The 25745-nt window shown below is 39.2% G+C and overlaps 1 protein-coding gene across 1 annotated transcript in view; it reads left to right on the forward strand.

The window, feature by feature from the left end:
• Positions 1–25745, forward strand: part of PTPRH (protein tyrosine phosphatase receptor type H) — a 105027-nt gene that overhangs the window by 73748 nt on the left and 5534 nt on the right. The window contains exons 4-19 of the mRNA XM_072156779.1: positions 178–438; positions 4178–4441; positions 5681–5944; positions 7217–7480; positions 11117–11380; positions 12189–12452; positions 12906–13175; positions 13870–14139; positions 17907–18224; positions 18672–18932; positions 19020–19104; positions 19363–19404; positions 20074–20161; positions 21384–21474; positions 23454–23530; positions 23712–23846. Coding sequence (XP_072012880.1) covers positions 178–438; positions 4178–4441; positions 5681–5944; positions 7217–7480; positions 11117–11380; positions 12189–12452; positions 12906–13175; positions 13870–14139; positions 17907–18224; positions 18672–18932; positions 19020–19104; positions 19363–19404; positions 20074–20161; positions 21384–21474; positions 23454–23530; positions 23712–23846 — 3218 coding nt within the window. The remainder of the gene's footprint in view (positions 1–177; positions 439–4177; positions 4442–5680; positions 5945–7216; positions 7481–11116; positions 11381–12188; positions 12453–12905; positions 13176–13869; positions 14140–17906; positions 18225–18671; positions 18933–19019; positions 19105–19362; positions 19405–20073; positions 20162–21383; positions 21475–23453; positions 23531–23711; positions 23847–25745) is intronic.

The raw sequence follows: 25745 nt of genomic DNA on the forward strand, positions 1-25745 counted from the left end.
ACATGAGGGCTATAGAAAGTAAGACATTACATACCCAGTACATAACATAAGCTCTAAAGGAGGTGGCACTATTAGCTTGGGAGCATTATAAGAGGGGGGCATTTAGGATCATTTAGGATAATTTACCTCATGATTTTAAAATACTAATATGATGTATCCCATTTTTTTTCTACTTAGTGCCCAATAGTGTTGATAATTTCCATGTCACAGCTGTAAAGACGAATGAAATGAATCTGAGTTGGACCATCCCTGCTGATGGGAATGCCAGTTATTATTACTACAACATTACCATACAACCAGGCGACACTAAAACCTCTCATAGCAACTTTTATCTTGTATCGGGACTGGAACCAGGAAGTACTTACACTTTCACCATATATACTGTGACCGGTAATGGAGTTATAAGCAAACAATCTCAGACGACAACAAATACAACTTGTAAGTATTATTCTATATGACTTCCATATTCAGATGTATATAACCATTTAGATATGAGTGAATCATTTAAGATTCACTTCACTGAATTTCCTGTACCATTTGATTCGGGTCTGAAACTTCTTTGTTTCTCTTGGAAATTGGTATGTAACCCCCTGTGGTCCTCTAATTGAGGCTGGGTGAAGATCCCGCCTAAGACGGTGGAGCTACCACAAGCATGGACCTGCTGCTGGAAAGTCTGTGTCTTACAGACAAAAATACAATTGATATATGCCGCATACTACAAATGCAGAGCAGCACAGACAAGACTTGTTTATCTGCAACTCTGCACACTGGTGTGTGAAAGCATTTAAGTTTTTGCCTCGGGCAGCAAAATGGCTAAAGCCTAAAGCCTTTTTCACACTTGCGGTGCAGATCATGTCAGAGTCTGATCAGGGTTGCGATCAGGGTTTGGTCAGTGAAAAACTGACATTTTTCATCAGAGTTCAATCAGTTTTCAGTCAGAGTTTTCAATGCAATTTCAATGCGTTTTTCACACGCAGATAATGCGCGTGAAAGGACTCAGGACTGAGCTCTATCTTTTCTATGGCAATTTATGGGTGAAAAACGCATTGCACTTGCAAGTGTCTCAGAGTGCAATATATTTTTGATGCATCTCCATAGACTTGTATGGTGCGCTTTTCACGCGCGTGACTTGCAAAAGTAGAGCATGCTGAGATTAAAACGTGCGTTAAAAAAAGCGCATGTGTGCGTGAAAAAGAATGCAAGTCGGAAAAAAGTGTGCAATGCAAGTTCTATGCGTCAAAAGCACGCGCGTGAAAAACGCATGTGTGAAAGGGGTATTTAATGCCCCATTTCCATTTTTTGATCCTTACCTTCAAAAATCCAAACTTTTTTATTTTTCTTTGTATTGACAGAGCTATATGAGGGCTTGTATTCTGTGTGACAAATTGTACTTTGTGTCTATATTTAATATTCCATAGCAAGTGTTGGGAAAATTCTGCACGTTAAATGAAGAAAAAACACATCTGTGCCAATTTCTTATGGTCAGTTTATAAGACTTTAACTGTATGCCCCGAGTGACACCTCCCCTCAATTCTTTTGGTCGGTATGATCACAGAGATAACAAATTTATATAGGTTTAATAATGTTTTAACATTTTTTTAAAAAAAAATAAAAACCTTTGTACAAAAAAAAGTCTACATGTTGCTGTTGATGGCAATAACTTTTTCATACGTTGTCCTCATGCACATGACCGTTATGGGAGCCATGATCTGGTCTCAATATTTGCGGCCATATCATGGCCCCCTTAGTGGCCCCCTTAGTGGGGTATGGCACCTGGTCCTGGTGAGGTGAGCATACAGTGTCTGTGACTGAATCAGCCGCCTTTGTGACGTGCTAAACTTTGCCATGTTACGGCAGCAACCTCTTGGCTTTCTATGGAGAGGGGAGGGGTAAGGCACGCTCACTCCTCCTCTCTGCGTGCTTGTCTGGGTTACGGTCTGGGTGGGCTCACATTTGTGTGCAAAGGGGTATTCTCGTCTAGGCATAAGCATTTAATTTAATCCGCCATATATATACATTTCTTCAATTTGATGTTATTAAAACATTTTTTACCTTTTGTGAAGTTAATTCCTCATAAATGTAGTCATTTGGTCCCTTAGAAACAAGACTGTGTCCTTGGATACGACCACCTCTGCTGAAGAGATTGCACAAAGAAACTAAAAGTTTTTGTATATGAAATGTCTGGGAGTTACTGCATGTCCCTCAGCTGTCCTGTGGTAATAAATGCTGAATCCTGGTGATCAGGCAGGACTCAATAGAGCATGTCTAGCCACCGCTGCCAAAATGTGAGGTGGTCGTATCCGAGGAAGCTATCTTGTTTCTAAGAGACAACATGACTATATGTATGAGAAATTATCTTTACACAGTAACATTTTTTTAAATAACATCCCAATTGAAGAAATGTTTACATATCGAAAATGAATTTAATTAAATGTGAATGTCCAGATTGAAATACCCCTTTAAGTATATGGATCTGTGTTGGGTGATTTTTTTTTTTGTAGGGCTGACATTTTCATTGCTACTATTTTTAAAATTTTGTCAAATGGTTTAAAAAATGGTGATTCAAAAATCTGGGCATGTTTTTCCATTATGGGGATCACTGCTGAGAATAACAGTTTTTATATTTTAATTGGGAATTTTGGGACCATGGGATACCTAACATGTTTTATATTTATGATTATGTTTATATATTTATATATTGCATGTGATTATGTTTATACTTAAACATATATATATATATATATATATATATATATATATGTATGTATGTATGTGTATATGTTTATCTATTTTTATTTGAGTTGCAGTGAAAGGAGGGGATCTTATATTTTTACCTAAGGAAAAAAAATATATATATATATAAACTAAAAATATATTATATATAGTACCCTAAAAATACAGTAAAAAAAATATTTTTTTATTTTTTTTTACTGTATTTTTAGGGTACTATACTATACACTATATACTATATTGCAATTTATTGCTGTATCTATAAAAGAGCCTGCCAATGACCTTCTGTAAAGCTCCCGGATGTCATGGCAAACAGTTGGCACCTTCCGATGATGTTAAAGAGGGGCACTGACTTGTTTAAAGATGGCAGAATCCATGGGGTTTAGCTATCAAAGGCATTTGGTGAACATCCAGCGATGGTTGCATGATGTACAATGTATGGAGAAGGGTACAGCCCGTGAGTTCCTTTATATCCTTAACCAACGTGTCACATACTATTCCTTCACATGTCATTAAAGGGTTGGCCACAAAAATGAAAGTTTACTAGTGTAAGTACAAGTCCGAGTCCTAAAGAAAGTAATATGTGGGCTGGACGGGGATGTTTAAAACACTAAACCAATATTTTTCTCGCCAGTCCCTCCCGGTGTCCCACACCGCCATCTCTCCTGGCTGCGAACCCGGTTTGTTTTCAGGGGCACAGAAGCTGCCCTTAGTTCAGCTTCTGGCCAACCGATATGGCCGGCCATGCCCACCCGTCCCTATTCCCAGCGCCATATCACACACTGGGATATAGGGACGGGTGAGCATCACCATATAGCCAATGGAGAAGGAAAAAGGTAAAACGCTGAACACTCTTCAACTGCCTATTTACTTTTTGCAAATAATCGCCACTAGTTGGAGCCTAAGATTTTGCGGCATACAGTTTTTTTATATAGAAGCAAATATTCTACTTCTGCTAAGGTATATTAAATATTAAAATGGTATGAATTTTGCATAAAATAATATTACAAGTATTTGCAATATGTTTTGTAATATATCTTATGAGGGCAAAGTGCTTATTTCTCAACTGACTTTGGTTCTTATCATTGTCTCTCTTTCATTCCAAATCACCTTACCCTTTGAAATATGAATTCAACTCCGAGACAACTGCAAATTACTAATAGAAACTGCAGGGAGGAAAGCTGTTAGAATCCAAGAATTGAGAAACAGTGTTACTCCTTATGTACATGCAGTAAAATGCAGATTACTGAAGTTTGCTGATTTTACCCTGTAATATTTTTTTTCCTCCTGAATTTGTCCATTCGTGGTAGATGAGGCTCCCCCATGTATATGGTGCTTTGCAGATTTTTTTAAATGTAATTTAAATAAGTATTTTGTTTTATTTCAAAATCAAATTACTATGGTAAAGTATGAACTACTTAGAATTTTGTTATGTGCTTCTTCTCAGTACCGTCTCCTGTTACTGGTTTGGATGTTACTTCTGTATCTCAAAATTCGGTAAACCTTTCATGGCCATTCTCCACTGATCCAAATTCCAAGTCATACACCTATACTGTGGATGGTGGAGGAGGTCATGTAAAGATGGATATACAGGAAAACTATACAGAAATAAAGAATCTATCTCCAGGGACAGACTACAACTTCACAGTCTTTGCAGTCACCGGGAACAAAGTAAAGGGTGGACCATCCAATGTCGCTAATGCAACAACACGTGAGTTCATGTTTATGCACAGTATTTAAATAACAGCTTCAACAGGAACACAGATCCTCTCGGGGTACAATTCTTGCACCCATAAATTATTACATTTTCTACTCATTTTCACATGCGTTTGGAAGCTATTTTTACAGGCAAACAGACAAGATTTCAAATAAAAGAGGGAATCAGTAAAATGGCGTAAAATCTGATCAAATAGTACCTTAAGCCATGATACGCTGTTAACCACTTCATGGCTAAACCTATTTGGGACCCTGGACCACAGAAATGAACTTCTATTAAGTCATTAACCATTTCAGTACTCAGCCCATTTTGGCCTCTAGAACACCCATTTTTCAAATCTGCCCTGTGTTACTATAAGTGCTTATAGCTTTGGAATGCTTTAATATATCCAGGGGATTTTGAGATTGTTTTCTCATTAAAAATTGTACTTCAAATTAGTTTAAAAATGTGGATGATTCTTTTGATGAAGCAGTTTATAAAATAGAAGCTGAACTCTGATTGGTTCAGTTTGTCTCTTTTCTGATAATTCCCACGATTTATGTTAAAGGGCTTATACATTGGTCACCACCACGCCTATGTAGCCTATAGAAAAAAGTCCCTGCTACAAGTATCTAAACCTTTTATGACCTAGTTTTCATAAAAAGTTTCTCTGTATGTTTTTAACCTTTTAATGTTGGACAGATCAATTTATTAAAATGTATTTATTACAAATTTGTATAACACTAGCTATAACCCCCATCGGTTGCCCGGAACAGTAAATAACCACTTTTAGCTACAAAATAGAATAGATGGATATAAATATTTTTTGTTAACCTATCTCTATATCTATCTATGTCTCTCTGTCTCTCACTCTCTATCCATATTACCTCACACATCAGGTGTCTTCTACTCCTTGCCTACAGTGAACAATCAAAGCTCAGAGCTCATATTAAGGACCTGTGGCAAAAATAGAAGCTGAGCTGTGATTAGTTGCTTAGTGCCACAGCAGCCAGCAGCCAATGGTATATGGTGTTTAATAAGTGTATTTTGGAAAGCACACCAAATTTTAACTCAAAACCTAGTCTATGATGATTCACAGGGAGCGGGTGTGCAAAATTTGGTGATTGTAAATGCGGCAATGCAGATTCCTTTAGCAGACATACACACGTACACTCGGCTTTAGATTAGATTTTCATTTGTATTACAATAAGCAGAGCCATCATTTAAACTATTTTGGTATTTGTGTCTCTTTAGTGCCATCTCCTGTCCAAGGTTTGGAGGTAATTTCGGCATCAGACAATTCTGTGACCCTGAACTGGACGCTCTCCTCTGATCCTAATAAAAACTCATACACCTATACTGTGGATGATGGAGATAATCATAAAGAAACGGGTATAAGGGCAAACAATGTAACCATAAGGAGCCTATCTCCAGGAACAGACTACAACTTCACTGTCTATGCAGTCACCAACAATGGGAAATATAGCATATCATCTAATGTTGTTAATGCAACAACACGTAAGTTCATGTATTTTTAACACTGTTAACCAACTTCTAATTGGTTTGTAGGGGGAAACAATGGCATTGTTAAAGAACAACAGCAAATCTTGGAAATCCCTTCTAGTAAGGGTGGATTCACGCTGGCGTGTATGTTGCGTGTTTGTTACGCATCCCTTGTGTGTTGTATCTGTTTTGCTTCTGTCTTAGTTTGTTTTCACACCTGGAAAGAAAAATAAGGCATTAACGTTGGTTAGAAAACATACCATCTGGTTTCCCAGCATAATCCGTGAAATAAATGTACCTGTTATCAGATTTTTTTTTTTTTTTCAGATCCATAGACTACTATTGTCTTTGATGATCCGCCTCTGTAAAAAATCTAGAACAGGTTGTGAAAACACCCATTGAGCTGAAATGGCTCAGTAAAGCATTAATGAAAATCACTGCACCACAAACGGGAAAAACAACACCAATGTGAAAGTAATCCCTTCTAGACTTCGATGGGTGCAGACAGACTGCATTTAGAATTTAAGAAATGTTTGCAAATTTAGAGCATTTTTCTTAAAAATAAGTAAATGTACAAGATTTTACAACAAATGGGTCATTCTGAAGGACATTTCATACTAAAATCTGGTGACATCCCTGGTGAGTCCCTTAGTCATGCGTTGTCAATCCCTGCAGGATGAGGACTATTTTGAGCCTGTGGACTACAAGTATTAAAGGGATTTACCAATGTTATATCCTCTTCAAAGAATAGGGATGGCAAGGTAATTGGTACAAGTCCGACTGCTGGGACCCCCATGATCTGGAGAACAGGGATCCCCTTCTTCCTAATGAGTTGAGAGACAGCACAAGCATGCGCCGTGCTGCACTATTCTATTCTATAGGTGTGCCAGAGATGGCAGAGCGCTGTGCAGGGCTATCTCTTGCACTTAGTAAATGGAGCAGCCGGGTGCATGCTCATCCTGCAGCTCCACCTAGGCAATGCTGGTGAATGGTGTGCGAGTGAGTAATGTTCCCCCCGCCCCTCCCACTGACATAGAAGTATTTATATGGTAAATATATTTAGGGGGCAGCACCACACCTGTGTGGCCTATATAGGTGAAGGCTCACTAGTTGTTCTTTAGAGCTAGCTCAGTACAATCATTTTTGTAATAATTTAACAAAGTTGCTTTATATGATGTTAAACTTTAATTTCAGATTATTGTTAAACAAGTTATATTATATTTACATTACAATTACATTACAATAAATAGAGAAATTATATCTTTTTTGATATTTGTGTCTCTTTAGTACCATCTCCTGTCCAAAATTTGGAGGTAATTTCAGTATCGGACAATTCTGTGACCCTGAATTGGACGCTCTCCTCTGATCCTAATACAAACTCATACACCTATACTGTGGATGGTGGAGGAAACCATAAACAGACGAATATAACTGCAAACATTGTAACGATAGGGAGCCTGTCGCCAGGAACAGACTACAACTTCACCGTCTTTGCAGTCACCAAGAATGGAAAATCTGGCATATCATCTGATGTTGTTAATGCAACAACAAGTAAGTTTGTGTATTTTAATACTTTTAGTTGTTTCGCAGGGGGAAACACTGACATTATTGTATAACACCAGAAAATCCTGGAAATCCTTTCTAGTAAAGACTTAGGTTGGTTTCAGTTAGACTGCTTCAAGAATAAGTATAGAATCCAATGGTCGATACAAAGAAACATGGGAGAAACATACAGAAGGTTAACCATAACTGTATCACGTCACAAATCTGGGCTTTATGGCAGAGGGATAGAAAGAAACCTCTCCTCAGCAAAATGCATATGAAGGCATTCCTGGGACTTGCAAAAATGTTCTCAAAGGGAACATGTCATCAGAAATTGACCTAATAAATCACTAGCAGTATGTTGCCAAGCAGCTGAGCATGTTCCAGATCCTGTTTCTTTCATGACCCAGTGTGGTGGCATCGTTCAGAAATTCACCTTTGAAGTGAAATGTAAATTGGTTGTGTAGAGTCAAGTAGGCAGAGATTTTGACACTGAAGTCAAGCTCTCTCCTCCTCAGAAAGCCCCCTTTACTTAATTTGTGGCTCTACATCCAGAGACACCATTAACCAGATCTCCTGAAGTCCGATGCACAATGTCAGTCACAGAGGAGGAGGTTTTTAGAGTTCTGCACCTTGACTTCAGGGTTAAACTCTCCACCTCCTTGACTTTATACAACCAATTTAAATCTCATTTTGATTTTGATTTCCTGTTTAGTCCACCACAATGGACCATAAAAGAAACAAAAACTAAAAGCTGTTATGCTGCATGGCATTATACTAGTAGTGGTTTATTAGATCAATTGCTGGTGATAGGTTCCCTTTAAAGGACTCTCAGACATTGTACATCAGTCTTTATTCCAACCCCCCCCCCCCCCCCATCACTAGAATACAGAATCTCTGGTGTGATGAGACCAATGTTTATCTGTTTGGCCTTTGTAAATGTCGTGTATGTGGGAAACTGTACTATGTTCATAACCTGCCCTAAATCCTGCCCACATTAAAGCATGGTGGCGCCACTATCTGCAGTGTTGTGTTTCTCAGAGAAGGCTAAATAGAGCTAAAAACCTGGTCCAGAGTGCTCTGGAATCTGTAACTGGCCTGCTGCGCACCTTCAAACAAGACAATAACCCCAAGCACACAGCCAATATGACTCATGTGTAGTTTAGGGACAGTGAACGTAATTAGATGGCACAGCCAGATACATGTATCTCTATATTAGCAAAATTATAATGGGACATCACATAAGGGGAAAGGATAATACCCTTCTTGGGTATTGCAGGACATGATATAGTACAGAAATAAGAAAGGGGAATTGTAAAGTCTTTATACTAACTTAATGTAGAAAAACACCATAACATATATTATTGCAATTTTTTGTAATAACAACACTTCAAGTAAAACATTAAATTAAAAACAGAAATAAAACTAAATCTTAGACCATAAACTCTAGTGTATATTGTAGTATAGATCTAGAAGTACACACTTCATAGAAATAAAGGTAAATAAACTTACATATAGTATAGGGGCACTTAATAACAATGGTCAAATGTTGCTCCTATTGGTGCATAAAACACTGATATGTCCAGTATTATAAATGGATATAAAGTGTCCATGAATATATATGGATGGGGTTAGTCACAATGAGGCTACTGATGTTTGAGGAAGTTCCGTACATTTTCAATAGTCTTCAATACAGTGGGACATAGGGTATTTAGTGTATCCCACAATATGACATAATGGTAGTATGGAGCGTGGTAAGGCACATATGTAGTGTTGAATAAATCTGTACCAGTAGTGATGATAAACAGGACTTAAAGTAAGCTGTGGTGTTGCTCCAACATCCCAGACATAGTTGTGCAGCAAGTGAAGATTGATGGATATGACTGGCAGGGCTGGTTTTAGACAAAGTCTATTTTTTAAACAGTCACATACAGTAAGAGGCTCCCTTTAGCCCCACACAATAATAACGCTTTGTAGTTTACAAACAGTAGTACGGTTATTTTATAGGAGACAGACAGATTGGTAGATTGAAGATAATACTTTATTGATCCCCTGGGGGGAGGGGGGGAATTCTATTGTACGTCTTGTGTCCTGGCAATTTACACACAGGTAAATGTTACAACTACGCACACAAATACTCTTCGAGAGGCACATTCCTTAGTTGCATACAGAAATATTTACAGGATATTACAATACAGCACAATACAGGTTAACATAACTACAACATAACCACACGCAATTGTGGTACAAACAAAAATACTAGTGACTATAACAAATGGATACTGGCTACATACAGGAGGGGTGCTGCTGCAGTGCTAACGGTGTTGTGGTGAAACCGTGGTGTGCTACTATTGGTGTCTGTTGGTGCGGGATGGGTCACACGGTGGGGCGGGCCTAGATCCCTATGGTGGTGCAGGCTTTGGTGGCCGGGCGTGGCTGCGCCATGGTGCCGGGCGGCAATGTAGACTTCTGGGCTGGGTCAGGTAGCAGTGCAAGCCTTGGTAATCTGGCGCAGGTAGAGGCCTCTTGCTACCCAATATGCTGGCTCCGTATTAACCCTGCTGGATCCGATCCAAGGTCCCGTTGGTGAGTGCAGCAAAGAAGGTGGGGAGAAAAAAGGGGGATATGGGGAGGGGGAAGCTGGAGCAGTGGTACAAGCAGCCGCCTGCTATGGCGCCATTTTGGGGGAAAAAAAAACTGATGAAGACTTTATAGGAATTATAATATATAAAGATGGCTACATATGGCTAGATATTGAAGATAAATAGATATCTATATAGATCTATAGATAATTAGACAAAAAGCTAGATGGATAAATTGCTAGACAGATAGGAAATAGACAAATCAAGCAAGGGTAGTATAAGAGCAATACATCTTCTACCCACAGAAGTCCACATGCAGGGGGCCCCTTTAGGACAGTGAGTCCTGGGCAAATGCCTTGAAGATTGGCACACCACAAGTGATATGTAGATCTAGTTTCTTCCAGGGAGCTAGTATGTATTATAAACGTTTGTGTCAGGTACCAAAATAGGTGATGGTCTACAGGAAGGTTTATTTATATGGACCAGCTGATCCAGAGAGCTTGATGGTACGTTGTAAAAAAACAACGTAGCTTGCTGAATAGCTTTAGTTACTAGACGTGTTTTGAAGGTACTTCCTTCTTATTCAGTAGTCAAAGCTGAGGTATAGCCTTTTATACCCATTTCTGGAAAGTCTGGCCCCCCTTTATGTTTTGTTTCTGAAAGGGGGGCCATGATTAGAGCTGTTCTGACACTTCTATGTTTTTATAGTATACAATAACTGGAATAAATAATACAGTATATAACATAAATTGTTACAGTAACTTGATCTTTCTCTATTGAAAAACACTTTATCTACATCATGAGTTTAATTTACCAAGTAGGTCTAAAGGTCCCCATTTAAATGGGGTATTTTGAAGCGACGGTCTGTGTGAAAAAAATGTTTACGTCCAGACCCTTTGGCGACACAGAACCGAATAAAAAAAAAATGTGTGACTCTGCCCTCGACATCCTGGAGATATAGTGACCACCCCTCTATTACACAAATTAGTGAAGTTGTCTACTATTCATACAGTTAGAACACAATGTTTAGCTTTAAATTGAATTAGAGTATTTGTTTCTTTAGTGCCATCTCCTGTCCAAGGTTTGACGGTAATTACAGCATCAGACAATTCTGTGACCCTGAACTGGACGCTTTCCTCTGATCCTAATAAAAACTCATACACCTATACTGTGGATGATGGAGATAATCATAAACAGACGAATATAACGACAAATGATGTAACGATAGGAAGCCTGTCTCCAGGAACAGACTACAACTTCACCGTCTATGCAGTTACAAAGAATGGAAAATACAGCAGAACATCTAATGTGGCTAATGTAACAACACGTAAGTTCATGTTTATATATTTGATCACTGCTTTTCTGTCAGTGGTTTCTGCATCTAGGATATTGATGACCTATCTTGAACTGCTTGAACATGTATTTATGATGTGTCTGCAGCAGTTTTGTGTTAAAGGGGACCTACCACCACGATTCTACCTATAAAGGTAGATCAAAGATTACATGGTAGGCGGAGGAACGAGGCTACTGGGGCGTGGAGTAGCCGCAACTTCTAGCCTCGTGTCCGACTACTCCACGCCCCACTAACCGCTTAAAAAAAAATTACATACACACTTGTGTATGTAAAAAAGGGCTATCCTCACGTCCCATTCATCCACCTACCACCCGATCTACCTTTATAGGTAGAATTGTGGTGGTAGGTTCTCTTTAATGATTCACTCCGCACCAGGTGCCACGTTTATGTCGAAAGTCTGACATTAATAAATGTGCTCCATTGTCTTTGAAGCAGCTGATGCCAGGACCTGCAGCTGAAGTCTCATTTACTCTGTTCTTTGGGGATCTGTGTTTAGACTCCCATTGATCAGATATTGATGACCTATCTTAGGGAATGTTTACCAATTTCTTAAAGGTGAAGCACATTAGCAGAAAATGCCATTATCCAATCTCTTTATACTGCCTAAACACCATGGCCCATTCAAAAAGCTGAGCCTGTCTATAACACCCATAAAGTGATATGTTTTGCTGAAGGAGGAGACAAGTAATTAAGCTTCAAACCTGTAATTTTCAGAATATACTTTGTTTTCTGTAATATCACTACTGCTGAATGTAATAGTTGTTGTATCTTTTCCCCTTAGTACCCACCCCAGTCATGGGCTTGAACGTATCTTTTGTGTCAAATGACTCTGTAATTCTTACGTGGACATTTTCCACTGACCCCAATTACGATTCATACACCTATACTGTGTCTGATGGAGGTGCTCATGAAGATCCATTTATAAAGTCAAACACAACAAAGGTTATGAACCTCGATGCAGGAACCAACTATAACTTCACTGTTTACGCTGTCACCCGCAATGGAAAATACAGCAAAGCATCTAATGTTGTTAATGTGACAACACGTAAGTTCATATAATGCTGCGCTTTTATTGCAACATTCTTTTATCTTATCTGTATAATGGTTATGTGTATGTGATGCATTGTTCCCCAAGATCCACAGAAAGGTCTTGCCCCATATGGTCCCTTAAGCTTTTCATCACCTGGCTTTGTCCCTTTATAAGTGATGGGGGTACAGTTAAACTTTTTAAACTATGGAGATGATGGGACTTTGGGAATTCACGCTTGGGATCTTCTTTTGCCTAGAGGGTTAGGGTAACTAAGGATAAAGCTTTTCGTCTTTGGCCTAGTCAATGATGATGATCCAATATAGTGCTCAGTGAGCAACCAGAAAATAGAACTATTAAGATGATCTGGTTGTTCCTATTGAACCTCTTCTAAAGAGATTCTATGTTAAACATTTATTTTCGGATAAAGATATGCATTTGATTTACATTTTTTTTTAAATATATTTCCAGAACCCAACATAGTCCAAGTAGTAAAAGAAGTCAATGTATCAGAGACTACGGTAACACTCCAGTGGAATTTCTCCAATGATAAAAATCATAATACATATACTTACACTGTGGAATGCCAGGGAATAAATTTTCTTAAAAAGTCAAATTTAAAGAACAACTCGGTAGAGTTTGAAGACCTATTTCCAGGAGTAAACTACAACCTCACTGTATTTGCAGTTACAGAGAATGGAATTTATAGTCAACCATCTGAAGTTGTTCATGCAACAACACGTAAGCTATTTAATGTCATTTTAAATAGTTGTGACTCGGATTACAGATTTCTATTTACCACACAGGGATTGCATAGGAGTGCTTGGGGCTCTAAGGGAGTTAGGCAGGCAGTCCTCCTCCGAGTTAGATGGTAGAAGGCGGAATTATCTGGACTTATCTTTATTTAGAAGAAACGCATGAAGGTGGGGATGCATTACAGTCTGTGGGGCTGCCCTTGTCATGACCAGAGATAATCAGTGGGGAACATCAGTGTATACAGTAACTAAATCTTCATATATGATGTACTATGGGGATAAAGGATACCACGATCCACTAGCCCATTAGACCTAGGTTCTAATTGGACATAACCTCAATCTATTTTACTATTTGCCTTATCTTATCGCTTTATCTTACCTTTAGCCTAGGGCTAAAGTACAGTAAGTTACCAATACCCAGAGGCCCGTTTGTAACTAGGGGTCGTCTGTAAGTCGGGTGTTCTTAAGTACCGCCTTTATGGACCGCCTTTATGAGAATCATTCTGTTTGTTATGAAAGGGGGAATTAGATATCATTTATATGGAATTACTAAAACAAAGTAGGGTGGGGGCAGTGTGGAGGGAAATCTGTTACTATGTGCTCCTGGAAGAAATTTTTTAAATCACATCTACGTGACATCTAAAAGAAATTTTGGATTTAAAATCATTTGTTTTTTTCAGAGCCAACGGCACCAAAATATGTTCAAGGAAATGCGGTCAATATATCTGAGATCTACATAGTATGGACAGCCCCAGAAGATATTAATGTAAAGTCATATGACTACCGGGTGACATGGCAAGATATGCTGACCAAGGCTATTAATACTGAAACAACGAAGGAAACACATTTCAGAATAAATCAGCTTCTACCGGGGCATGTGTACAAAATAGATGTCCGTTCTGTGATCCAAAACACTGCAAGCATTAGTGAAGGAACTTACGTAGTAACCAGTAAGATTATTTCTTCTAAGAATTTTTAATTTATTGCTTAAAAAAGAGATTTTCTTGTTAGTTTTTCTTAAACATTCTTGTTTTTCTTTATAGAAACAGTGCTATGACTTTCCATGTGCTGGAATACACCTGTATTTTTTACCTGTTACTCTTTTTTTTTGTGTTATACAGTGGGGAAAAAATATTTAGTTAGCCACCAATTGTGCAAGTTCTCCCATTTCTGTTCACACCTGTCCACAATCCGTCATCCTCCAAAATCCACTATGGTGAAGACTAAAGAGCTGGCAAAGCACTTCAGAAACAAAATTGTAGACCTGCACCAGGTTGAGAAGACTGATTCTGCACTAGGCAAGCAGTGAGAGCAATAATTAGAAAATGGAAGACGTACAAGACCACTGATACTGTCCCTTTATGAGGGGCTCCACGGGGGATCTTACCCCGTAGGGTCAAAATGATCAGAAGAAAGATGAGCAAAAATCGCAGAACACACTACGCCGCCAGGGACTCCTGCAGTGCCAGACATGTCTCCCTGCTTAAGCGAGTACATGTCCTGGCTCATTTGAAGTGTGCTAGAGAGCATTTGGCTGTTACAGAAGAATATTGGGAGAATGTCATATAGCCAGTTGAAACCAAAGTAGCACTGTTTGGTAGAAACACAGTGAATGCTGAGTTGCATCAAAAAAACTCCATACCTCCTTCCATCAGCAAAAGCACTGAAGATGAAACATGAAGAGTAGGAAGTAAATCCAGCGTCTGTGTCCAGGTCTTTAGTTTAAAAGTTCATTTTTATTGAAGGATACTTGTTCCAATAAAACATAAAATGCACAATACCGCTTGTGTCACGTGTCATCAGCTGCCTATATGATGTTGTTGGTAGCCTGGCTTAGCCTACACGTTTCCAGTGTCATCCGACACCATTGTGACACAAGCGGTATCGTGCATTTTATGTTTTATTGGAACAAGTATCCTTCAATAAAGATGAACTTTTAAACTAAAAACCTGGACACAGGTGCTGGATTAACTTCCTACTCTTCATTTGTGAACGTACACGCACCTGGTCTGTGTGGAATCCGAGATGCCGAAAAATCCAGGACAACATTGGGTGAGCTGCAACTAAACTTTCTTTTATCGTTGCAAGATGAAATATGGCTGGGTCTTTCGGCATGACAATGATCCCAAGCACATTGGCAGGGCAATGAAGGAGTGGCATTGTAAGAAGCATTTCATGATCCTGGCGTTGCCTAGCTAGTCTCCAGATCTCAACCCCATTGCAAGAATTTGGAGGGAGTTGAAAGTCTGTGTTACCAAGCAACAGCACGAAAACATCACTGCTGTAGATCACATCTGCATGGAGGAATGGGTCAACATATCAGCAACAGTGTGTGCCAACCTTGTGAAGACTTACAGAAAACTTGTGACCTCTGTTATTGGTATATATCCTTTGTTGGCAAAGGATTGATATTAACTTTTGTTCTGGACCAAATATTCATTTTCCACCATAATTTACAAATGAATTCTTTAAAAAATTAGACAATGTGATTTTCTGAATTTGTTTTTCCATTTTGTCTTTTATAATTGAGGTCTACCTATGATTTTAATTACAGGCCTCTCTCATCTTGGGAGAACTTTCACAATTGGCGGCTGTCTAAATACTTTTTTCCCCAGTGTACATCTGTTCTAACTGGAAATCAATGAATACGTTTTTTTATGGCTTTTACCATTCCCCTAGTCAATTATTGTGTCTCTAAATAATCAGATATGTCCAATCATTGCTCGCCAGTGTATGTCGTCTGTCTGTGCCGGGACAGCGTTAATTGTTAATGGTAATTCTTAGTTTATGGTTTATCAACACAATTCCAGTGAATAATAGCTTTTTGCTCTTTTATCTTCAAATGCTGGCAGCAATTTAATATATGTATTAGACTCAATATCAGACTTTGGGCACCATAACTGTGGGAGGTCTGAGTACTATATCCATTATTAGGACTCCTTTTGTTTGTTTATAGAATGAATTTTAAGGAAATCTACCATCAAAATCAAGAGTGGATTAAACCAGGGACTTAAAGGAAAATCAATCACTCAAAAAACAAAAAAACTTCTCTCCCTCTGCTTGGTGTAATCTCACTGAAGTACACAGTGGGAAGGGGAAGTCCTGTATTTTAAAATTAAATTTTAGAAGGAAGGATGCCACTGATAACAACTATAAGAAGATTACCACAGTAATTTAGCCAGAATTTGAGTTTATCATGCTTGATTTTCTTTAATGGAAACCTACCATTTGATTTGATGCATTATGAAGCAAAAATACCTTGAGAATGCTGTAGCTACACTGATGCAGGATCATATCTTGGTTAATCCCTGTGCTGAATGGTTTTGCTGATAAAACAGATATAACATTATGATAATTAAGCTCTGTCCTTTCTATGGCTCCTTCGGCGCGCTTAGTTCTGGGCTTCTCCTAGCACACAAGTTTTTCTTTGCAGGAGAGAATGATGCAATCACTGTTCTCCCTGCCAGACAGAATATTCGATTGCTCCACCATCCCCCAGCTGCTGTGTATGAGTGATCCAGCTCAGGTTGATTAGTCATGCTTGATTAACCTCCATTTGAAATTCCAAGCTCAGTATCTAATGTGTTGATCTAGGCAGACAGCCTAACGTAGCTTTCCCAAGGTCCTGAATGGTATCATTGTTTTTTCAGCAAAACCACTCTGCTCAGGGGTTAACCATGATATGATCCTGCATCAGTGTAGCTACAGCATTCTCAAGGTATGCTTGCTTCATAATGCATGAAATAAAATGGTAGGTTTTCTTTAAAGGGAACCTGTCACCAGGAGACCCATTTTTAGCAGTCCCCCTGTCCCCACAGAGCACAGTACATACTCTGCCAAATTGTTGTTGTATAAAAAATAGGTTTTACAGAAAAAAAGATATGTTATATTGTATCTTTTATTAGCATCTGCTGTGTGACTAGACAGTTGCCAATTAGGAGGGTCTGGAAAGGAGCAGTTTCCCCCCCACCCTTGGGAAACATGTGACCTTTTCAAATATATGAATAACTCCCCACACTCAGGATTGGCTGTAGAGGAGCAGGGGGCGTCGCTAAGCCAAGTGATGTGTATTTTCATATATTTGAAAAGGTCACATGGAGGAGCTGTTCCCCAAGGGTGGGGAGGAACTGCTCCTTTCCAGCCCCTCACATTTGGCAACTGCCTAGTCACACAGCACATGCTAATGAAAGGTACAATATAACATATCTTTTTTTCTGTAAAACCAATTTTTAATACAAAAACACTTTGGCAGCGTATGTACTATGCTCTGTGGGGACTGGGGGAGTGCTAAAAATTGGTCTCCTGGAGACAGGTTCCCTTTAAGTCTGTGAAAATGTATCTCTGAACTCAAGCTGTTTTTGTATAAAACAGGAAAAAAACTGTTTGGGGGTCAAAACAATGGGGCACCAGAAATGGTAAGGGTAACTGCTGCTGCTTAATTGCACTTTGGGGCTGCCCTACACACATAAGATAGATGGAGTATCAATGCACACTATTCCTATTAAAAGAGAGAAAGACTCAAGGCATGCATTCTTGTAACTGGTGAGGATTTCTGTGGTCAAACCCTTAACAATCAGAAAATAATGTTTGTGTATGTCACCAATCCCTAAAAATGCAAGTTTCAATACCAGACACAATTTAAGAACAAGAGACAAATTCTGCCTAGGTATTGTCTGCTATGTTTTTAGATTTACATGTAATTTCTTTTTCATTTTAGAACCTCTTTCTATAGAGAACTTAAAAATCAGTACGATAAACAACACAAGTGTCACACTAATCTGGGATGAAACTACTGATCCTAATAATGTGAAAACAGGATATCGCATCACTGTCGATATAGATAAAAATCAAATATTACAAGATACAACACCGAAATATCAATATGTTGTGAATGATTTGGAACCTGGAAGCATTTATAACATCTCTGTTGAAAGTTATTCAAGCTATGAAGTGAATGCAAATGGTATCCGAATGGTTAGAGCCACTAACCCCATAATTACATACAGTGAGCCAAGACTTATCAACGTTGAAACAGGTAAATTCTGATTAATATGTTTGTAGCAAACACCAAAATTCTTCCAAAACCTTCAATTATATAATGCTTAAGGAGCTTGGGAAGTTCTGTGAACCATATTTTGTTCCGAGGAGGCATCCTTCAGTTTCAGTATTCCATTTTGGCCCTGGCCAAAGCAAAGTAAGAATTCCCATGGACCCAAGAACCCAGGACCCCAGAACCCATGTCCCTGCCACCTCCCCTAACTACAACCCTGTGTTGTTAAAAACTGGCTTCTTCTGCCAGTTGGTGCTTCTACAGCTATATTATATATTATATGGTACAAGTATGCACAATATAAAAAAAGGTTTCCCTTTTAGGCATTTTAGGCTTTTCTTTCCTGCCCCTTCCTACATGTCTCTCAAAAAATATATTTTATAGATTTTTTCCTGTTAATATTTTCTAATTGAACTTTCCTTTTTTACTCAGTCCCAGACCCTGTTAAGAACCTCAAGTGTTCCAAAGTAAGCGCCTATCAGATTAAAGTGGATTTTGAGTGTCCAGCAGGATATTTCTCCATGTTTGATGTGTTGGTGAATAATGCCTCCAGAGAGCAAGTTACCACCTGCCCAAAAGATGTTTTAATATCCAACCTTCAGCCTACTGCCAAATACAAGATCAGTGTGATGACTGTAGCTTTTCAAAAAAGAATAGTCACAGGCATCATAATCTGTGAGCCTGACAACACAGGTAAATCACAAGCAGCTGTCTGCTCTACTGTTATGAGGGTGGATATTATGGATGGTTCATTCACCATATTTATTTTTATGTTGACAGGAGTCATTGTCGGATCAATATTCGGCGTCTTGCTGTTTCTTCTCATTATTGCAGTTATAGCTTTCTTTGTTCTGAGGAGCCGAAGGTAAAATAATGTTTTACATCTCTTCTTTTAAATATTTTTACTTTTATATTACGTTTTACAGTTGGGTAGTAATGTGAAGGCTAAAAAAAACCTTTCAGATTTATTTACCTCAGATTAAACCTTTGGATATATTCAACACTGTTTTACTGATTGGTGATTGTAATGTAAAAACTAGTTATTATTGGAACGTATTGGGCATTGTTTAAAGGCTAAAACTTCTATATAGATGACACTTTGTACACATTCTTTTTTCCATAGGAAAAAGGGCCAGGACAAAGACATATCTTTTAAACAAAGAAGGTAATGTAACAATTACATTTTCCGTTGCCTGTCATAGTTTTTTTTTTTTTTATTTATATGAAATTGGCCATATTTTGGCTTTCCTTTTTACGTTGTTTTGAACCACAGACGTGGCCTTTTTATAATGTTATTCCCATCTACATTTCTTGTATAGAAATGTTGCATTTCTATGGCACTAGGGGTCAAGACAGAGGTTCACACTACTTATGTGTACAGGATAGCTGCACTTTTCTCAATGTTCTTAATTCTGCTCGCTCTGCTATTTTCAGTTCTCTTATTGACTTGAATGAAAATCATGTAGTCAGTTACAAACACTCTGTGTATATGTAAGTAATGGCTATGATAGGACAACCCCTTCCCTTACACCTTTAGACAAATGTCAGCTAAATTAATTGTAATGACCAGCTGGTCACGCAAAGTTTGGTCAACGAAAGAGAAAAAAAAAAAGATTGGACTTTTAACATGCCCAATGTTGTGCTGACAGTGAATTACCTCTTTCTGCAATGTACACTCACTATTGGATTTATGTCCAGCAGTATTTTCCCCATATATGCATTTTATTCTGCCACACCTCGTCAATGAAACGTAGGGCTGTCAAAATGATCCAATCTTCTTCTACAGAAAAATTGTAATCACCTTTCCTTCATTTTGATTTGTATTGTGTTTTAGATTTCACACTATTTCCAGAGACAAATTCGGAAGGCATTATGAGGATAACCATGCAAACAGTGATTTTGGATTTGCAGATGAGTACCAGGTACAGTTTATATAGATTTGGAATTTCTTGCTTCTGCCTCGTTTCACATAGCATTGTTAAGTTGCTGCCGGTTTCATCCCACTACTAAACACATCTCCACTTTTAACTAGTTTCTGGCCATAGCAGTGACAAGGGGACCATAATGACATCCCTGCTATGCTGATCATGGCTGCCCTGACCATTTGCCATTACAGTATGGTAGTATATGGGAATTTGGACATGAACTGTTACAATGTGCCACCAGCACATTGTAACAGATCTTCTAATGTGACAAGTCCACTGGTCTTACAAAGACATGAGGCTGTCATGGCAATGGATCGTTGTTCCCCAATGACGTCACAGGCATTGCAGGTGGCATGTAGGGTTGAGACCTGCATGCAGTGCCAGCAGTGATCACAGGTGTTATTGGTGGGTGTTTGCTACACTATGCAGAAAACACCCACCCTCTCCATACACTCGATCCAACACTGTGCCGTAATAGTACAGCATGCATCGGGAACGGGTTAAGTAGTTTGGTGTAAGCGGGCTGCTTATTTACACACTGACAGGTGATCAGATAAGAACCCCCATAATGTTGCTAATGACAAAGAAAATCTACCAACAAAATCAAGCATGATAAACCAGGGAAGCTTACTCGTAGATACAGACACTGTGACTGTGGCAATCTTCTTGTATTTGTTATCCATGGACTGCTTCCTTCTAAAATGTTTTAGAATTTTGCATCCTAGGGGTGTTTCAGATTCACCGGCAGTATGTAAGGAGCACTTTCCCCCCTCCCACTCATTTTTTTCTGCTACAGTGAGATTACATCAGGTAGGGGGAAGTGCTTAGGTAGCAGCAGGGAGTAAGAGACAGTTTTACAGCCTGTGAAGCAGGGAGGGGCTCTAGTAACACACCAGGGAACAATTCAGGCTCATTAGCATAATTTAAAAAGTTATAAGGTGCATGGAGCTTTGAAGGCTTCCAGATACACTGTTCACTGCAGTTGAAAGAGCAGAAACAAGGCCCACAGAAGCTGCTTTCCTTCGTGAAATAAATACGTTTACTACTATCACCTACTCTATTGATTTCTAATTTAAAAAAAAATGTTTCAGGTTTGGTTGGGATGTGGGGCTACCAAGGGCTCTGTGATATCATTTGCCGGTGTATAGTGGTGTCTATTAATAAAGAAGATGGAAAATCCTCTGTTTAGTAGTCTGATTTATTATTTCTGCATCATTAGGAACTTAGTTCAGTTGGAACTGTACAGTCAAAAAAAGCAGCCGAACTTCCGGAAAACAAACCTAAGAACCGTTTTACCAATGTCCTACCATGTAAGTAGTGACTTCTCTGTAATGAATAAACAGTCACTTTATAGTATAGAATTAAGATATGACATATAGGAGAACATTTATCTTATTTTTTTTTTCTTTGGTGTTTAATTGAGACTTTTAGAAGGTCTTTTTTGTGCCTTATGTATGATCATGTCTTTTTTCTTGTGATACATGTGCAACACCCCTGCCAACGTATAGGCAGAGGAGTGTTTGTAAATAAGGCCCTCTGTGTCTCCCCAGCAGGTGAGCCTGCGCAACTCGCCTTAGGTATAATACAGTAGTTCTTAGGTAATTAGCAGCGGTAGATCCTGCCTGAACAGGTGATGGTTAAGTGGATGTGAGTATCAGCCAATTGTATTTCACCATGTACACTAGAGTGCGATTGGAGAGTTAGCCTCTACCTGACCAAGATAACAAAACCCCAGGACAGGGAGGAGTTAGAGGTCTTAGTTCTGCTACAACAGAGGTCTTTCCAGTAGGCCTCTTGGAACCCAACTCTCACTAGAGAGCACATCATGTCACAGAGTGAGTGAAGAGAGAGAGTGTCAGTCCACCATCAGGGCTAACACTCAGCTAAACCCAGGACAAGAGCTGCAGCTTCCACAACTGGACACAGCTCCATCCCAGCCTACATCTACTACCAGACTCTCCAGTACCAGTTCTGTAGAGAGATCGTTTAGGCCTGTTGCCTGCAGTTGTTCTTATAAAGAACCGTGAGTTATTTTGCACAACATTGCCTCTGTCTGATCCCTGGATACGGCTGTTCTTCCACGAGCTCCCCATCCATCACCCAAGGACATGCATTACAGACATTAAGGGGTTGCCCCAGGGAGATCCAGTACATCAGCCTCTCCATCCATATTTCTTGCACACACCACCTGCTGGAAACCTGCCAGGCTGTAGGACAGCCCTCCGGTCCCCATACCAAGCACCATGACATCAGCGTGCCTAGGCTGCATCCGCCAGCCACTCGTGTATTCTGGGCCCCGGCTGCCTCCAGGCCCCAGGAAAAGGCTAGGCCCGGTGGGGGATGTTTCACATGTTTAGTTTTTTTAGACTTTTTGTTGCAAATGTCTAAAATCCATATGGACACAAGCCATGTGAGGGGGGGGGGGTTATATACAGGAGTGGACAATACTGTAAATTTTGAATTTGAGGCAGCATCCTGTATTTTTAACCACTCTAGTCACATCCCAGGAAGATCATGACAAATGAGGTTGCAGTCATATGTGGCATTTGTGACACGTTTTTAAAGGCACACATTTTAACACATGCAATTTAACACATGCGTTTTACATGTTACCATGTGTTTGGTTAGTTTAAAAGTGTTTGTTGGAAGTGTAATCAGCTGTGTTAACATTTTCACAGATGCTTATACTTCCAACAATGAAAAAAACACTTTCTAACCAAACAAACACATAAGATGTAAAACACCTGCATTTCTGCAATGCCTTTAAAAACGCATCACTAACCCCACTTGTGACTGTACCCTTAGAAGTAACCAATACATTTCAATAAAAAACAAACCTTCAATGCCCAGCAGGTTTATATGCAAAATTTTACCAGGTGCAGATTTTCGCCTAAGTAAGCAAAAAAAAGTGATACATAAGTGAAGAGTTGCACGGAGCATCCAGAAATTAAAGATACATAAGCCACACTGCACTAGGTGCAGACAAAGGTGTACTTAAGAAATGACAGCAACTCAAAATTAAAGAAAAAGACAAGCAGAAATAAAGATACATGTCCCCCATAGACTTCCTAAAACTATTATTAGGACTATTTTTGCAAAATGTTTAAATTCTTGGTTGGCACCTGGGAGGAAATTAAATTTTCTTATACATAGAACTGTATTATGCCTATAATACATGCCAGCATGTTTCCACTGGACACCTGGGTCCCAGAGCGACTTTTGAAAATCGGGCTCTGGAAAGTCTGTACTAAAATCGGTTTTTAATTCTATTATTTGCATTTTATTCAAGACGATCATTCAAGAGTTAAACTGTCAACTGCAAATGGAATATCTACTTCTGACTACATCAATGCCAACTACATACCAGTAAGTAGCAGCTTTAGATATCTTCACTCTTTCTATTGCTCAGCCTCATTATACCAAGGGTATATTTTTTTATAAAATGGGGGTTTTATGTATTTTTTTACATTTTCTTCAAACTTTGTGTGTCTGAATGGTTTGGGGAAGATAATGCATTTATTCAAGACATTTGTTGATTTATCTGCAGGGTTATAATTCAACTAAAGAATTTATAGCCAGCCAAGGGCCATTACCGAATACTACTGCTGATTTTTGGAGGATGGTTTGGGAGCACCAAGTCAACACCATTGTAATGCTTACTAACTGTATGGAGAGTGGACGGGTAGGTTATTGCACACCAAAATGTCATACCATATGACCTACAGTTACATACTGTGAAATACAAGATTGACATTTACAATTGGATATATTTTTCTTTATTTTCAAAATTTGAAAATGTATTTTCTATGTCTGTTAACTAGCACCTTGATCAGAAAATTGTCAGACCATCCTGTGCTGAGAGAACACAGCGATTGTAAGATCCTGACAACATAACACAAAACATTCAAACCTGATGTCTGGCACCAGGGCTTCACCTAGACCTTGGGCTGCCCTTGGGGAACAATGAATTCTTAAACACCTAATTGCTATTAAACTGTTCACCCTATTCAATTAACCCTGTGGAAGAAAATTACATACTAGTAGTATTTATACCACACACAAATATGGATTGGTAGGAAATATTGCACAAATTAACCAGCCATAAATTTACCACACATAAATATACAGGCAGTCCCAGGGTTACATACAAGATAGGGTTTTTTAGGTTTGTTCTTAAAGGGGTATTCCCACGAAGGCAAGTTTCTTAAATGTACTCAGGATAACAAAATAATACATTCTCTAATTCACTGTTATTAACAAAAATACAGCATTTTACAATCTAGTTCCAACCTGTCTCTATCAGTCCTGGTGTACACAATTTTGGTTGCCCCTGGACCAGACCCTGTCTCCTCTGAGTTTAGGGTTGGCAGAAATATTGTTCTTCCGTAACAGGCTGAGCTGAGCTCCTCTTTGCCTGTAGCCCCAACCCTTGCATTCCAGGACAAGCTCACACACAGACTCCCCCTTCCCTAGCAAACAACACATTGTGAGGAGAGTAATACTACAAGCTACAGGCAGATAAGGGGTGGGGGAGGGAGGCTTATTTCAGAGCTAATATTGTATGGTATGGCAGAGCTCAGGATGTTATATGCAAATCTACAGTGACCATCACTGAGTGATAGGAGCTAAAACTGTAAACTGGGTAAAATTGTAAAGTGATGGGGTTAAAATGATCTTTATTGAGTAAATATCACTAGGGGCATTCTCTTGATGAGCTTCAAGCATTAGTCACCTGAAATGGTCTTTCAACTATCTTGAAGGAGTTCCCAGAGATGCTTAGTACTTGTTGGCCTTATTGCCTTCACTCTGCGGTCCAGCTCACCCCAAACTATCAAGATTGGGTTCATTTCTGATGACTGTGGAGGCCAGGTCATCTGGTGTAGCACCCCATCACTCTCCTTCTTTGTCAAATAGCCCTTATACAGCCCAAGGGTGTGTTTGGGGCATTGTCCTGTTGAAAAATAAATGATGGTCCAACTAAACGCAAATGGAATAGCATGCCGCTGCAAGATGCTGTAGTAACCATGCTGGTTCAGCATGTTTAATTTAGAATAAATCTCCAACAGTGTCACCAGCAAAGCACCCCCACACCATCACACCTCCTCCTCCATGCTTCATGGTGGGAACCAGGCATGTAGAGTCCATTCGTTTACCTTTAATGCATCGCACTAAAACACAATGTCTGGAACCCAAGATCTCAAATTTGGACTCGTCTAATGTCCATTCCTTTTGTTCTTTAGCCCAAACAAGTCTCTTCTGATTGTTGCCTGTCTTTAGCAATGGTTTCCCAGCAGCTATTTTACCATGAAGGCTGCTGCACACAGTGTCCTCAGTTGTTGTAGAGATGAGTCTGCTGCTAGGACTCTGTGTGACACTGACCTGGTCTCTTATCTGAGCTGCTGTTATCCTGTGATTTCTGAGGCTGGTGGCTCGGAGGAGCTTATCCTCCGCAGCAGAGGTGACTCTTGGTCTTCCTTTCCTGGGGCGGTCCTCATGTGAGCCAGTTTCTTTGTAGCACTTGATGGTTTTTGCAACTACACTTGGGGACACTTTCAGAGTTTTCCCAATTGACCTTCATTTC

Source organism: Engystomops pustulosus, chromosome 6 (genome assembly GCF_040894005.1).
Source record: "Engystomops pustulosus chromosome 6, aEngPut4.maternal, whole genome shotgun sequence".
In the NCBI taxonomy this organism is placed as follows: Eukaryota; Metazoa; Chordata; class Amphibia; order Anura; family Leptodactylidae; genus Engystomops; species Engystomops pustulosus.